Below are 12,269 nucleotides of genomic sequence, written 5' to 3'. Positions count from 1 at the left end.
TCATGATTTTATGGACTGAGGTCACCCCTCATTCTCCTGTGCTCCAGAGAATAAAAGATCCAGTGTGGCCAATTCTGCCCTTTAACTTGGTCTCTCTAGTCCAGGCAGCATCTTTCTTGTGCACCTGCTGAGATGCATTTATTTATCACATGCATCCGTGATATTCACTTTAGTAACACCAAGGAGAAAGAGACATTAATAATCTCAACCATTTCCTATAGTCTCTAAGAGAACCCAGTCCTAGTCACTTTTTTACTGTTAATATAACTGAAGAACCTCTTAGGATTATTTTAAACTCTGCCTACAAAATCCATCTCATACCTACTTTGCCCTCCTGATTACCCCTCTTACACCTGCTCTTAAACTTTTTATATTTGTTGAAGGATTAATTTGTACCCAGCTGCTGAAATATGGCCTCAATTTCTTTTGTCAGTCATGGTTCCCTGAACTTGGTATGTCTACTCCCCCAGACTCCTGATATAATTCTTATAAAAGCCTTCCACTTGCCAATTGTTCTTTTCCCTTTAAATAAAGGTACCTTGTTGATATCACTAGACGATCATAGATGCCCTCAATGTTGCTTCCACTTCAAATCAGGACCCTAACCTGTGGACCGGTTCTATAATTTTCCATAACTATTTAAAAACTAATTGAGCTCACTGGAGCCAAGTATTCCCCAACTACCTGCTTTGCTCCCCAAGAGGAGATCCAGTATTGCTCCTGCCTGAGTTTTTTTGTATATTGCATGAGGAAACTTTTGGATGCACCAGTGGTCTGCCCTATCCTGGCCTAATCAATACCAGGAAATTTAAAATCTTTCACTAGTACTACCCTACTATTCTCTGAACTATGTGCAGTACTCTCAACACATCTGCTCCTCAAGTTCCTGCTGTTTATTCTATATAGCCCTATCAAGGGCTTCCTTAGTACCACCCAAATGGCCTTGTCAGATGATCCCTTGAGAATATCCTCTCGGCACTGTTGCAGTGTCATCCCTCTGTCACATCTAAATATCAGTATCCTGGACACTGAGCTGCCAGTCTTGCCCTTCTCTCAGCCATATTTCTGTAATGGTCTCAGTGTCCCAGTCCCGAGAATCAATCCATGCCTTCAGTTTGTCTGCTTTACCTGCCAGGCTAAGTGCATTGAAATAGAAGCAATTTAAGCCTATCTTCCCTTTTACAGTAACATGGTGATCCCGATTTCTAGGCTTGCAGTCTGGTCGCTGAACATACCAGTCTTCTCACTGACTTCACTCCAGTCCTGCCTCCTTGCTAATCTATAAGATTTAACATGTTTTTCATCATTAGTATTTCCAAATGATATTTCATTGAAGCAGTAATCTGAGATTATTAATTTCTTAAAACTGAAGGCTCAGAAGTGGATTTACTTTACTCTGAGACAACCAGATAATGTTATTTATTATATCTGTATATTGTTTATTACTGGTTAAGAAAAATTTTAATCTATTTGCAAAGTGCATAAGGAGGGCTTGACTGGCTGGCCTCCTTGCAGAATGGAAATTCTTTGGACATGAATTCAATTTTAATGTGTCCTCTAAGAGTAGATCATGAGTTTATCACTAGTCAAGATAAATTTTACCATCTTTGAAGCTACAGTATGTTCAAGATTTCCTGCTTTTATAGGAGGCTTGACTTTATTTCCCATTCCATTATTCAATAACTAAGAGGAAAAGTTATTAAGTTTGTATAAACAGCAGTACAGAAGCAATGTTATGAGCATTTTGACTACAACTTTAAAAACTTTTTTAATAGAAAAGGCAAAATGGATTTGCGAAAGTTTTGATTACAAATGTATAATAAGTTTTTGAAGTTCTTTACCACAAAGCAGTTGGCTGATAGTATTTTTTTTTTAAAAAAATTAGGTAGTTATAATTAGACTGTGAATCCATTTTCGATAAGAATAAGTAAACAGTGTTTGAGTTCTTTGTGTACGGTTGGTATTCAAAATTTTGAAAGTAAGCAAATTATCTTTAAATACCAATTCCATATTACTCTTTTACATATATAGCATTGTGAGATTGTGTTTAGTGGAGAGGGGAATATTATCTTTGACATAGAACTGCTGTAGAAGTAATGATATCTTTGATATAATAATGAATATATTCAGAAATAACAGTATAGACAAGTTGTATGATTCTAGTTTAGTTCGTGGATGCATCTTCAATTTCATATAGCCAAAGATCAACATGCAAAACTTGCTTCTCAAAAATTTAATGTCCCGATGCTAACGTTTTTTAAAAAATTATCCAATAAAGAGACTGTTTAAAATTGTACTTTGCTAATTAAATTAGAATTTATTTACAAAATGCAGAGGTCATGACATGCTGTCCTTTCCTTGCAGAATCGAGGGTCTTTTAGACATCAATTCAACATTATTGTGTCCACTGAGGGTGGATCAGGAGGTTTTTTTCCCTTGTAGAGTTTTAAGATAGTCACTGTTTAATATTTTATGTCAGGAAATCAGGAAGTATTTCAGCAACTTTCTTCCTGAGGTCATTAATACGTTGTTCCTTTTTCTTCTCCTCCCTGATGACCATTGGCAAGGTCTTCCAAGCCATGAAAGCTGACTTGGTTATCCTCCTGTAGGTAAGAAATACAATAGAACAGTTTCACAGTAAGGTTTAAATTAAAGTATTTTAGTTATTCTAATAGACTGTCAATGGAAAAAATGTAGCCAGTACCTCTGATTATGTTCTGTTCCAATTCTTTCCTTTTCCCATGATGCAGTCCTTTCTATCATTACATAGTCACACCAGGCAAGAAACGTGGATCTTCTTAGAACTGTCAGATAGTGTTGATTTGCTCTCACTTCCATAATGTTGGTATATTCATTATACTGTATTAGAATATCATATCAATTGGGGGTGGGGGGAGGAAGAGTACAATAGAATAAATGTATCATCCAATAGGATCTATGGTTGGTCTTTTATCCCTGCACCATTTTCTTGCTAAAAAATTGGATCTCCCTCAATTCCCTTTAAAATCTGAAAATCTCTGTCTTTTGCATATACAGTATTCAATGACTGAGCCTTCCCAGCTCTACTGAGATGTGAATTTCAAAGATTCAACACCCTCTTTTGAACACTTATAATAAGAATTCTAACACGAGGAAGTTGTCTGAGTCTTTAAGCTGTCTTATTAGTTTCATTCCCCTCTGTTTCCCCAGAGTCTTGCAATTCATTTTCTTTCACATGGTCAGCACTTTCCCTCTGTTCTTTTACCCCCTATGTATAGGCAAGTGGCAATTTACCGTAGCTTACCTTACTCGTATATCCTGGGGATGTACAACACAAACTCCTCCCAGATGCCACAACACTTTTTTCCATTGTTTTGTTAATTCAGCATTATTTAAACTAGCTAATCTAAATAACATTAAGACCTACACCATTCTTTTAGCAGTCTGTGCTCTGAAATATGCTGTCCTATTGGATTTCATGTGGAGCCCAAAAGTGATGTGTCTTAGCCCTAGCCACCTACCTGCATGACTGTGAGGATCTGTACTTTAACCCATACCCAGGAACCCTGTATTTAAGTCTGAACAGATTTGCTTTTACATGAACTACCTAGGCTAAAATATCAAAGGATATTTTGTTCATGACAATAAATAATCACTTGAAGGATATTAAACCCCTAACTCTGTCTGGAAAGTCAATCACTTTTGTATGCTGTGGAAGAAATGGCCTGTTACTTGTTTGAAATACTTCCTCCTCCACCCACAGATCTTAACACTTTTATTTTCACCTGTGATATTTAAATATTTTACATTGAACGTAGTTTCAGATGATACAAGTTGGAAAGTTGGCCATCATCTTGCTGCCTTCTACCTAGCCTAATGTGAAATTTATATAGTGATGAATTGGCTACTTAAAGCAACACTTCCAGATTTTACTCAAGCATCATTTATTTGATCTCCAGCAAAGTAAACATTTGTTTATTTGCACATCAGTTCTCAGGTACTGTAAACCTCCATTAATTTGGCACACTCAGGACACAGATTTTTAATGGATTATTGGATGCTATTCCTTTAATTCACTTTTATTTAGATCAATAGCTTCCGGTCAATGCAATAAGGGAACCGTAGACCCCAGTAAATGGAACGAGCTCAGAAAACAACATCCAGTAAGGCAAAAGCCAAACATGAAGGGATTGCTGGATCTTTACTGTACTTGTTTATTTTATTGAAGAGCTGTTACTAAATGATGAGGTGAGAGGTTTTGGGGTTTTATTAGATTAGTACAATCTTACCACCATATGGATTACTTCATTTATGCACACTGCTCCTTTGCAAGCTAATTGCTAAAACTTAACTGTTATTCCTGCATTTTATTAACCTTAATGTTGCTCATACAGCTTCTCTATCTTGTGTACAAACCTGGACAAATGAACAAGCACTCAGACCAGTGGTATGGATCTGCTGGAGTCTCTGCTGTGTGGAAATGTAACCTTGCCATAACCTGAGGAGGACGAGTACCTGGAATCACTTTACTCCTTCAGATTGTATTTCTTTGTTTCAGAATACAGCACAGGAACAGGCCCTCTGACCCACAATGTTGTACTGAAATGAATTTAAATGCCCATCTAAGTTAACCTTTCTGCCTACACATTGTCCATATCCTTCCATTCCATTCCCTGCACGTACACGTAGCTATCCAAGAAGCTCCTGGATGCCGCTGGTGTATTTTCCTCCTCTGCTGGCAGCACATTCCCGGCACCCACCCACCTTAAAGGATGCTGTCTGCTATCAGACATTTCAACCCTGGGAGAAAGATGCCAGCTGTGTATCCATGCCTCTGATATTCTCGAGAAAACATCACGTTTGTCCAGCCTCTCCTTATAATAACTGAGGCAGCATCTTGGTAAACCTCTTCTCCACCCTTTCAAAAACCTCCACATTCTTCCTATAATGGGAGAACTGAATGCAGTGCAGCAAATTTTATAAAGCTGCAACATAACTTCCTGACTCTTGAACTCAATTCTTCAGTTACGAAAAGCAAGCATACCTTATGCCTTCTTTACCACCTTATCAACCTGTGTAGCCACTTTCAATAATAGTGTAGTAGTATCCCCTTGTATCTGACCTCTAAAAGTGCAAAGCTTCACATTTTGCTTGGTTAAACTCCCTCTGCCATTTCTCTGTCCATATCTGCTAACAATCTATATCCTGCTGTGTCCTTTTCCGGTCTTCTATGCTGTCTACAACACTAATGATATCACAAACAGTAGAGGGCTGTTAACAGATCCCAGTGAAACGGCACTTGTCACAGAATTTCACCTAAAATAAGTCCATTAACCGCTACTCTGTCTTCTAAGGGAAGCCAATTGTGAATCCAAATGGCCAATTCACCATGGATCCCATGTTTCTTAATACTCTAGATGAGCCTCCCACAAGGGACCTCGTAAAACGGCTGACTCAAGTCCATAGACACAATATCTACAGTCACCTTCACTACCTGCTTGAAAAACCCAGTCAAGTTAGTAAGACAAACTTGCCTTGCACAAAGCCACATTGACTGCACCTAATTAAAATTTATGAGCATTTAGAAAACCATGGCCTATCCCTAAGAATCCTCTCCATTCCTTCCTTACCATTGACACAAGACTCACCAGTGTGTAGTTGCCATTTCCCTTTTGAATAATGGAACAACAGTAGCTACTCGCCAGTCTTCGGAACCTCTCTTGACATTCAAGGTTCCCTTACCTTGCCATCCTTGTCCTTCCTTCTCACTGAAACATAACTGTCCTGTACCCTGTGCAATTGGTCTTTAAACACCCCCCAAAATGTCAGATGTGTCCAAAAACAGCCATTCCCAATTAACTTTCTCTAATTCCTAACATTCTAATAATTTGCTCTGCTCCAAAATAACACACTTTCAAAAGATTGACCCCTGGTGGAAAGTGGCCAGTGAAGGAGTGGAGCTTTGAGGCTTTGACTCGAGAGGCTTCGACGATAAGAGGCGGAGGACAAGCTTGCTCGCAGTTGGTTTTTACAATGTCTCTTGAGACGGTGATGTGCCTCTCATGTGAGATGTGGCAGTCTTGGGGGAACTCCCCTCTCCCGCAGAGTCACATCTGCCAGAAGTGCATACGGCTGGGCGATCTGGAAGACCGTGTAAGGAATCTGGAGCAGCAGCTGGATGACCTTCAACTCATAAGGGAGAATGACGCAGTCATAGATGAGAGCTACAGGGAGGTAGTCACACCTAGGCTGTCGAAAGCAGGTCGTTGGGTGACAGTCAGAGGCGGGGAAAGCGAAGGTGAGCAGACAGGTAGTGCAGAGCACCCCTGTAGCCATTCCCCTGAATAATAAGTTTACCATCCTGGATACTGTTGGCGGGGACAACCGACCAGGTGTGACCCACGGTGGCAGGGCCTCTGGCACGGAGTCTGACCCTGTGGTGCAGAAGGGTGGGATGGAGAAGAGGAGAGCTGTCGTCATTGGAGACTCTATATATAGTCAGGGGAGCAGACAGGAGATTTTGTGGACGTGAGAAGGACACCCGCATGGTTTGTTGCCTCTAGGGTGCCAGGGTTCGGGATGTCTCTGACCGGGTGCACGACATCCTGGTACAAGAGGGAAAGCAACCAGAAGTCGTGATACATGTAGGGACCAACGACATAGGCAGGAAGAGAGATGAGGTCCTGAAGTGTGAATTTCGGGAACTAGGCAGAAGGCTGAAGAACAGGACCTCAATGGTGGCGTTCTCAGGATTGCTGCCAGTGCTACGTAACAGTGATGGTAAGAATTGGAGGAGATGGCAGTTGAATGTGTGGCTGAGGAGTTGGTGCAGGGGGCAGGGTTTTAGATTTTTGGATCATTGGGATCTCTTCTGGGGAAGGTGGGACCTGTACAGATTGGATGGGTTGCACCTGAACTCGAGGGGGAGCAATATCCTTGCAGGTAGGTTTGCTAGCATGGTTCGGGAGGGTTTACACTAATTTGCGAGGGGGATGGGACCCAGAGCGATAGAGCAGTGAAAGAAGTGCATGGAGTAAAGCCAGATCTAACATACAGAGAGGCTTTGAGGAAAGAGAAGCAGAATAAACAGTGTAAAGACAGTAAGGTAGAAGGGCTGAAATGTGTGTACCTCAATGCAAGAAGCATCAGGAACAAAGGTGATGAACTGAGAGCTTGGATAGATACATGGGATTATGATGTAGTGGCCATGACAGAGACTTGGCTGGCACCAGGGCAGGAATGGATTCTCAATATTCCTGGATTTCAGTGCTTTAAAAGGGATAGAGAGGGCAGAAAAAGGGGAGGAGGGGTGGCATTGCTGGTCAGGGATTCTATTACAGCTACAGAAAGGGTGGGTAATGTAGCAGGATCCTCTTTTGAGTCAGTATGGGTGGAAGTCAGGAACAGGAAGGGAGCAGTTACTCTATTGGGGGTATTCTATAGGCCCCCTGGTAGCAGCAGAGATACAGAGGAGCAGATTGGGAGGCAGATTTTGGAAAGGTGCAAAAATAACAGGGTTGTTATCATGGGTGACCTTAACTTCCCTAATATTGATTGGCACCTGATTAGTTCCAAGGGTTTAGATGGGGCAGAGTTTAAGTGTGTCCAGGACGGATTCCTGTCACAGTATGTGATCAGGCCGACCAGGGGGAATGCCATACTAGATCTAGTACTAGGTAATGAGCTGGGTCAGGCCACAGATCTCTCAGGGGGTGAGCATCTGGGGGACAGTGACCACCGTTCCCTGGCCTTTAGCATTATCATGGAAAAGGACAGAATCAGAGAGGACAGGAAAATTTTTAATTGGGGAAGAGCAAATTATGAGGCTATGAGACTAGACCTAGCGGGTGTGAATTGGGATGATGTTTTTGCAGGGAAATATACTATGGACATGTGGTCAATGTTTAGAGATCTCTTGCAGGATGTTAAGGATAAATTTGTCCCGGTGAGGAAGATAAAGAATGGTAGGGTGAAGGAACCGTGGGTGACAAGTGAGGTGGAAAATCTAGTCAGGTGGAAGAAGGCAGCATACATGAGGTTTAGGAAGCAAGGATCAGATGGGTCTATTGAGGAATATAGGGAAGCAAGAAAGGAGCTTAAGAAGGGGCTGAGAAGAGCAAGAAGGGGGCATGAGAAGGCCTTGGTGAGTAGGGTAAAGGAAAACCCCAAGGCATTCTTCAATTATATGAAGACAAAAAGGATGACAGGAGTGAAGGTAGGACCGATTAGAGATAAAGGTGGGAAGATGTGCCTGGAGGCTGTGGAAGTGAGCGAGGTCCTCAATGAATACTTCTTTTCAGTATTCACCAATGAGAAGGAACTTGATGGTGAGGACAATATGAGTGAGGTTGATATTCTGGAGCATGTTGATATTAAGGGAGAGGAGGTGTTGGAGTTGTTAAAATACATTAGGACGAATAAGTCCCCGGAGCCTGACAGAATATTCCCCAGGCTGCTCCACGAGGCGAGGGAAGAGATTGCTGAGCCTCTGGCTAGGATCTTTATGTCCTCGTTGTCCACGGGAATGGTACCGGAGGACTGGAGGGAGGCGAATGTTGTCCCCTTGTTCAAAAAAAGTAATAGGGATAGTCTGGGTAATTATAGACCAGTGAGCCTAGCATCTGTGGTGGGAAAGCTGTTGGAAAAGATTCTTAGGGATAGGATATCTGGGCATTTAGAGAATCATGGTCTGATCAGGGACAGTCAGCATGGCTTTGTGAAGGGCAGATCGTGTCTAACAAGCCTGATAGAGTTCTTTGAGGAGGTGACTAGGCATCTAGATGAGGGTAGTGCAGTGGATGTGATCTATATGGATTTTAGTAAGGCATTTGACAAGGTTCCACATGGTAGGCTTATTCAGAAAGTCAGAAGGCATGGGATCCAGGGAAGTTTGGCCAGGTGGATTCAGAATTGGCTTGCCTGCAGAAGGCAGAGGGTGGTGGTGGAGGGAGTACATCCAGATTGGAGGATTGTGACTAGTGGTGTCCCACAAGGATCTGTTTCGTGATTTGTATTAACGACCTGGATGTGGGGGTAGAAGGGTGGGTTGGCAAGTTTGCAGATGACACAAAGGTTGGTGGTGTTGTAGGTAGTGTAGGGGATTGTCAAAGATTGCAGAGAGACATTGATAGGATGCAGAACTGGGCTGAGAAGTGGCAGATGGAGTTCAATCCGGAGAAGTGTGAGGTGGTACACTTTGGAAGGACAAACTCCAAGGCAGAGTACAAAGTAAATGGCAGGATACTTGGTAGTGTGGAGGAGTGGAGGGATCTGGGGGTACACATGTCCACAGATCCCTGAAGGTTGCCTCACAGGTGGATAGGGTAGTTAAGAAAGCTCATGGGGTGTTAGCTTTCATAAGCCGAGGGACAGAGTTTAAGAGTCGCGATGTAATGATGCAGCTCTATAAAACTCTGATTCGGCCACACTTGGAGTACTGTGTCCAGAGGAGATTTACCAGAATCCTGCCTGGTTTAGAGAGTATGCATTATGGTCAGAGATTAAGGGAGCTAGGGCTTTACTCTTTGGATAGAAGGAGGATGAGAGGAGACATGATAGAGGTATACAAGATAATAAGAGGAATAGATAGAGCTGATAGCCAGCGCCTCTTCCCCAGGGCACTACTGCTCAATGCAAGCGGACATGGCTTTAAGGTAAGGGGTGGGAAGTTCAAGGGGGATATTAGAGGAAGGTTTTCTACTCGGAGTGGTTGGTGCGTGGAATGCACTGCCTGAGTCAATGGTGGAGGCAGATACACTAGTGAAGTTTAAGAGACTACTAGACAGGTATATGGCGGAATTTAAGGTGGGGGCTTATATGGGAGGCAGGGTTTGAGGGTCGGCACAATATTGTGGGCCAAAGGGCCTATACTGTGCTGTACTATTCTATGTTATCCATATTTATAGCTATCTCTAAATTTAGGGAGCTGTGATCACGGTTTCCTGACTGTTCTCCAGTTTAAGATCTGTTAGCTGGCTAAGTTTGTTAACCAGCACCACCATAGCTCCTCTTCTTGTTGGACTACTTACATATGATTTAAAGAAACCCTCCTGGATTCATCTAACAAATTTTGCCCCATCTAAACCTCTTGCACTAAGGAGGTCCTAGTCTACACTGGGGAAGTAAAAGCCACTCAAGTCAACTACCCTGTTTTGACAACTTTCCCCAATCTGTCTGCATATCTGTTCCTCAGTATTTTGGTGGTGATTGAGGAAGGGGTGTGGGCTGTAGTATATAGTATTTAGCAAATTTTTCTCATGACTTTTGAGAATAAACAGGATCTGCTTTGAAGTTCCATGGTTAGATTGACAGGATTCTTTACAATACTCAAATGGAATTGCAGATGCTAGGAATATTCCAGCATGGTAGCATAGTGGTTAGCACAATGCTCTACCGTATCTGCAACCGGGATTCAATTCTCACCACTGCCTGCAAGGAGCTTGTATGTTTTCTCTGTGGCTGCGTGGGTTTCCTTCGGGTCCTCCGGTTTCCTCTTGCAGTCCAAAGATGTACTGGTTAGAAGGTTAATTGTCCCGTGATTAGACTAGGGTTAAAATCGAGGGGGGGGGGCGGTGGGATTGCCAGGTGACATGGCTCAAAGAGCCTAATCTGCATGGTATCTCATTAAATAAGTAAACAAGTATATATTTTTTTATTCCTTCCAATTCTTGCTTTCAGTCATCCCCTCCCCCTACCCCAGCCTTAGTCCATTCATTCTTCAGTAATTCTCGCTAAAGGCCTGATGCTTGTCTACAAGGCTGTATTTTATACCTTCCCTCACCAATTATTCTTGTGCCCTGTCTCAATCTAGGGTAATCAAAGCATGACTACTTTCTTAAAATACAAGTAAAATGAATCTGACAACTACTCACAATTAAATCATTCTATTAATTTTGTACTTATGAATATACAGATCTGATGCTTACCATTCTTTCTGAGGTCCAAAATTCTAATTGAAAGTCTTTTATTCTGGTTATTGACATTAAACTTCTTAAGAAGTCATTGAAAACTATTCAAATCTTGAAAGACAGCTGAATTAAAATTTCAAATGTTAAGCAAATTCAAAACAGTTAAGCTATCAAATAATCAATGAAACAATTGAAGGTAACACCCACCTTTAGCCAATTGTTCAAACACCTTTTAAGAAGAATCTCATTGTAAACTTTTTCAGCTTTGGAGTTCTTTTCAGATAGTGACTCTGTTACATTCTGTCGCCAGGTACATAGGCACCGCCTTAGGAGTGAAGAGGCGTGGTGATCTTCTGCAAGCTTATTTTTAAAAAAATGAGTACGAAATAACTTCTGGTGTGAATAATTGAATGATCTATTTATATGACAATTTCTGAAGACAAACTGCTACAAAAGTTGCCCTTGGTAATAGATATAACAACTCTCCCTTTTGCCCAAAGTATGTGCTCTAAAGGAATGTTACTGCAAACACCATGATCTTACTGCTACAAATAAAATAATGCAAGAGTCACGCTTTATGCAAATAGCTTAAAAAAAAGTTGCTCACGTATTCAAGATAACATATGTTTACATTTTTGAGCAAGAGATTTCAACACAAGCTTAAGAATAATTTTAAGAAAGCACCCTCCAGTGGGATCAGAGACCATTTGATTTAAAAAGACAAGTTAAAAATCAGAGATAAACTATTTACCGATCTTGCAATTCATTGTCAACAGATACAAGCTGCAGCTTTGAATCAGATGTGTGGAAGTTAGAAACTACATCCTTTTAAACTGGGATTTTTTTGAGATAGCAGATGATGAAACTGCTTTTGTAGAATATTACTCAGAAATAAAATAAAAAGCTTCTCTCGGGGAACAGTTAACTCCTTAGAGTTCTATTGATTCTTTTAGCCCTGTAGCACCAGCCCTATTTTGTGCCATCTTCCAGCATGGCATTGAACTGATATTTCTCAAAAAAATGCACAAAAATTTACTTGAATCACGTTAAATTGATAGGACCACAGAATTAGTACAATTCTAAAGCAATGATACAGGAAATGCATCTTTATATTCAAAGAATATTTTGATGCATATCCTTACTGAGAGAATAATATTAGTTAAATTACTCTACAATTAACCTTAGTCTACCATAATGAACCTGACTTTTAGGCAACATTATACCAGAATATCAGCTGTTATAATGTAACAATTCACAGTGCAAAGTATGTCAGAAGCCATAGCTGAATCTAACCTAAATATAGGCAAACAATATTTTTTTCATAGAAACATACAGCAACAGAAACAAGATCTCATGATCTACCTCAGGGCCATATTTCCGCAC

The 12,269-nt window shown here is 41.2% G+C and overlaps 1 protein-coding gene across 2 annotated transcripts in view; it reads right to left on the bottom strand.

Annotated features, from left to right (window-relative positions):
* Positions 1-2,074: 2,074 nt before the first annotated feature.
* Positions 2,075-12,269, bottom strand: part of ccdc191 (coiled-coil domain containing 191) — a 53,054-nt gene continuing 42,859 nt past the window's right edge. For both annotated transcript variants that reach the window (XM_072260635.1, XM_072260636.1), the window contains 3 exons: positions 11,094-11,246; positions 2,705-2,859; positions 2,075-2,603 (listed from right to left, as the gene is read on the bottom strand). In XM_072260635.1, the coding sequence (XP_072116736.1) occupies positions 2,471-2,603; positions 2,705-2,859; positions 11,094-11,246 (441 nt within the window). In that variant the 3' untranslated portion in view covers positions 2,075-2,470. The remainder of the gene's footprint in view (positions 2,604-2,704; positions 2,860-11,093; positions 11,247-12,269) is intronic.

Source organism: Mobula birostris, chromosome 6, assembly GCF_030028105.1.
Source record: "Mobula birostris isolate sMobBir1 chromosome 6, sMobBir1.hap1, whole genome shotgun sequence".
NCBI classification, from domain to species: Eukaryota; Metazoa; Chordata; class Chondrichthyes; order Myliobatiformes; family Myliobatidae; genus Mobula; species Mobula birostris.
The sequence above is the reverse complement of the archived record's forward strand: the minus strand, read 5'-3'. Positions and strand labels throughout refer to the sequence as shown.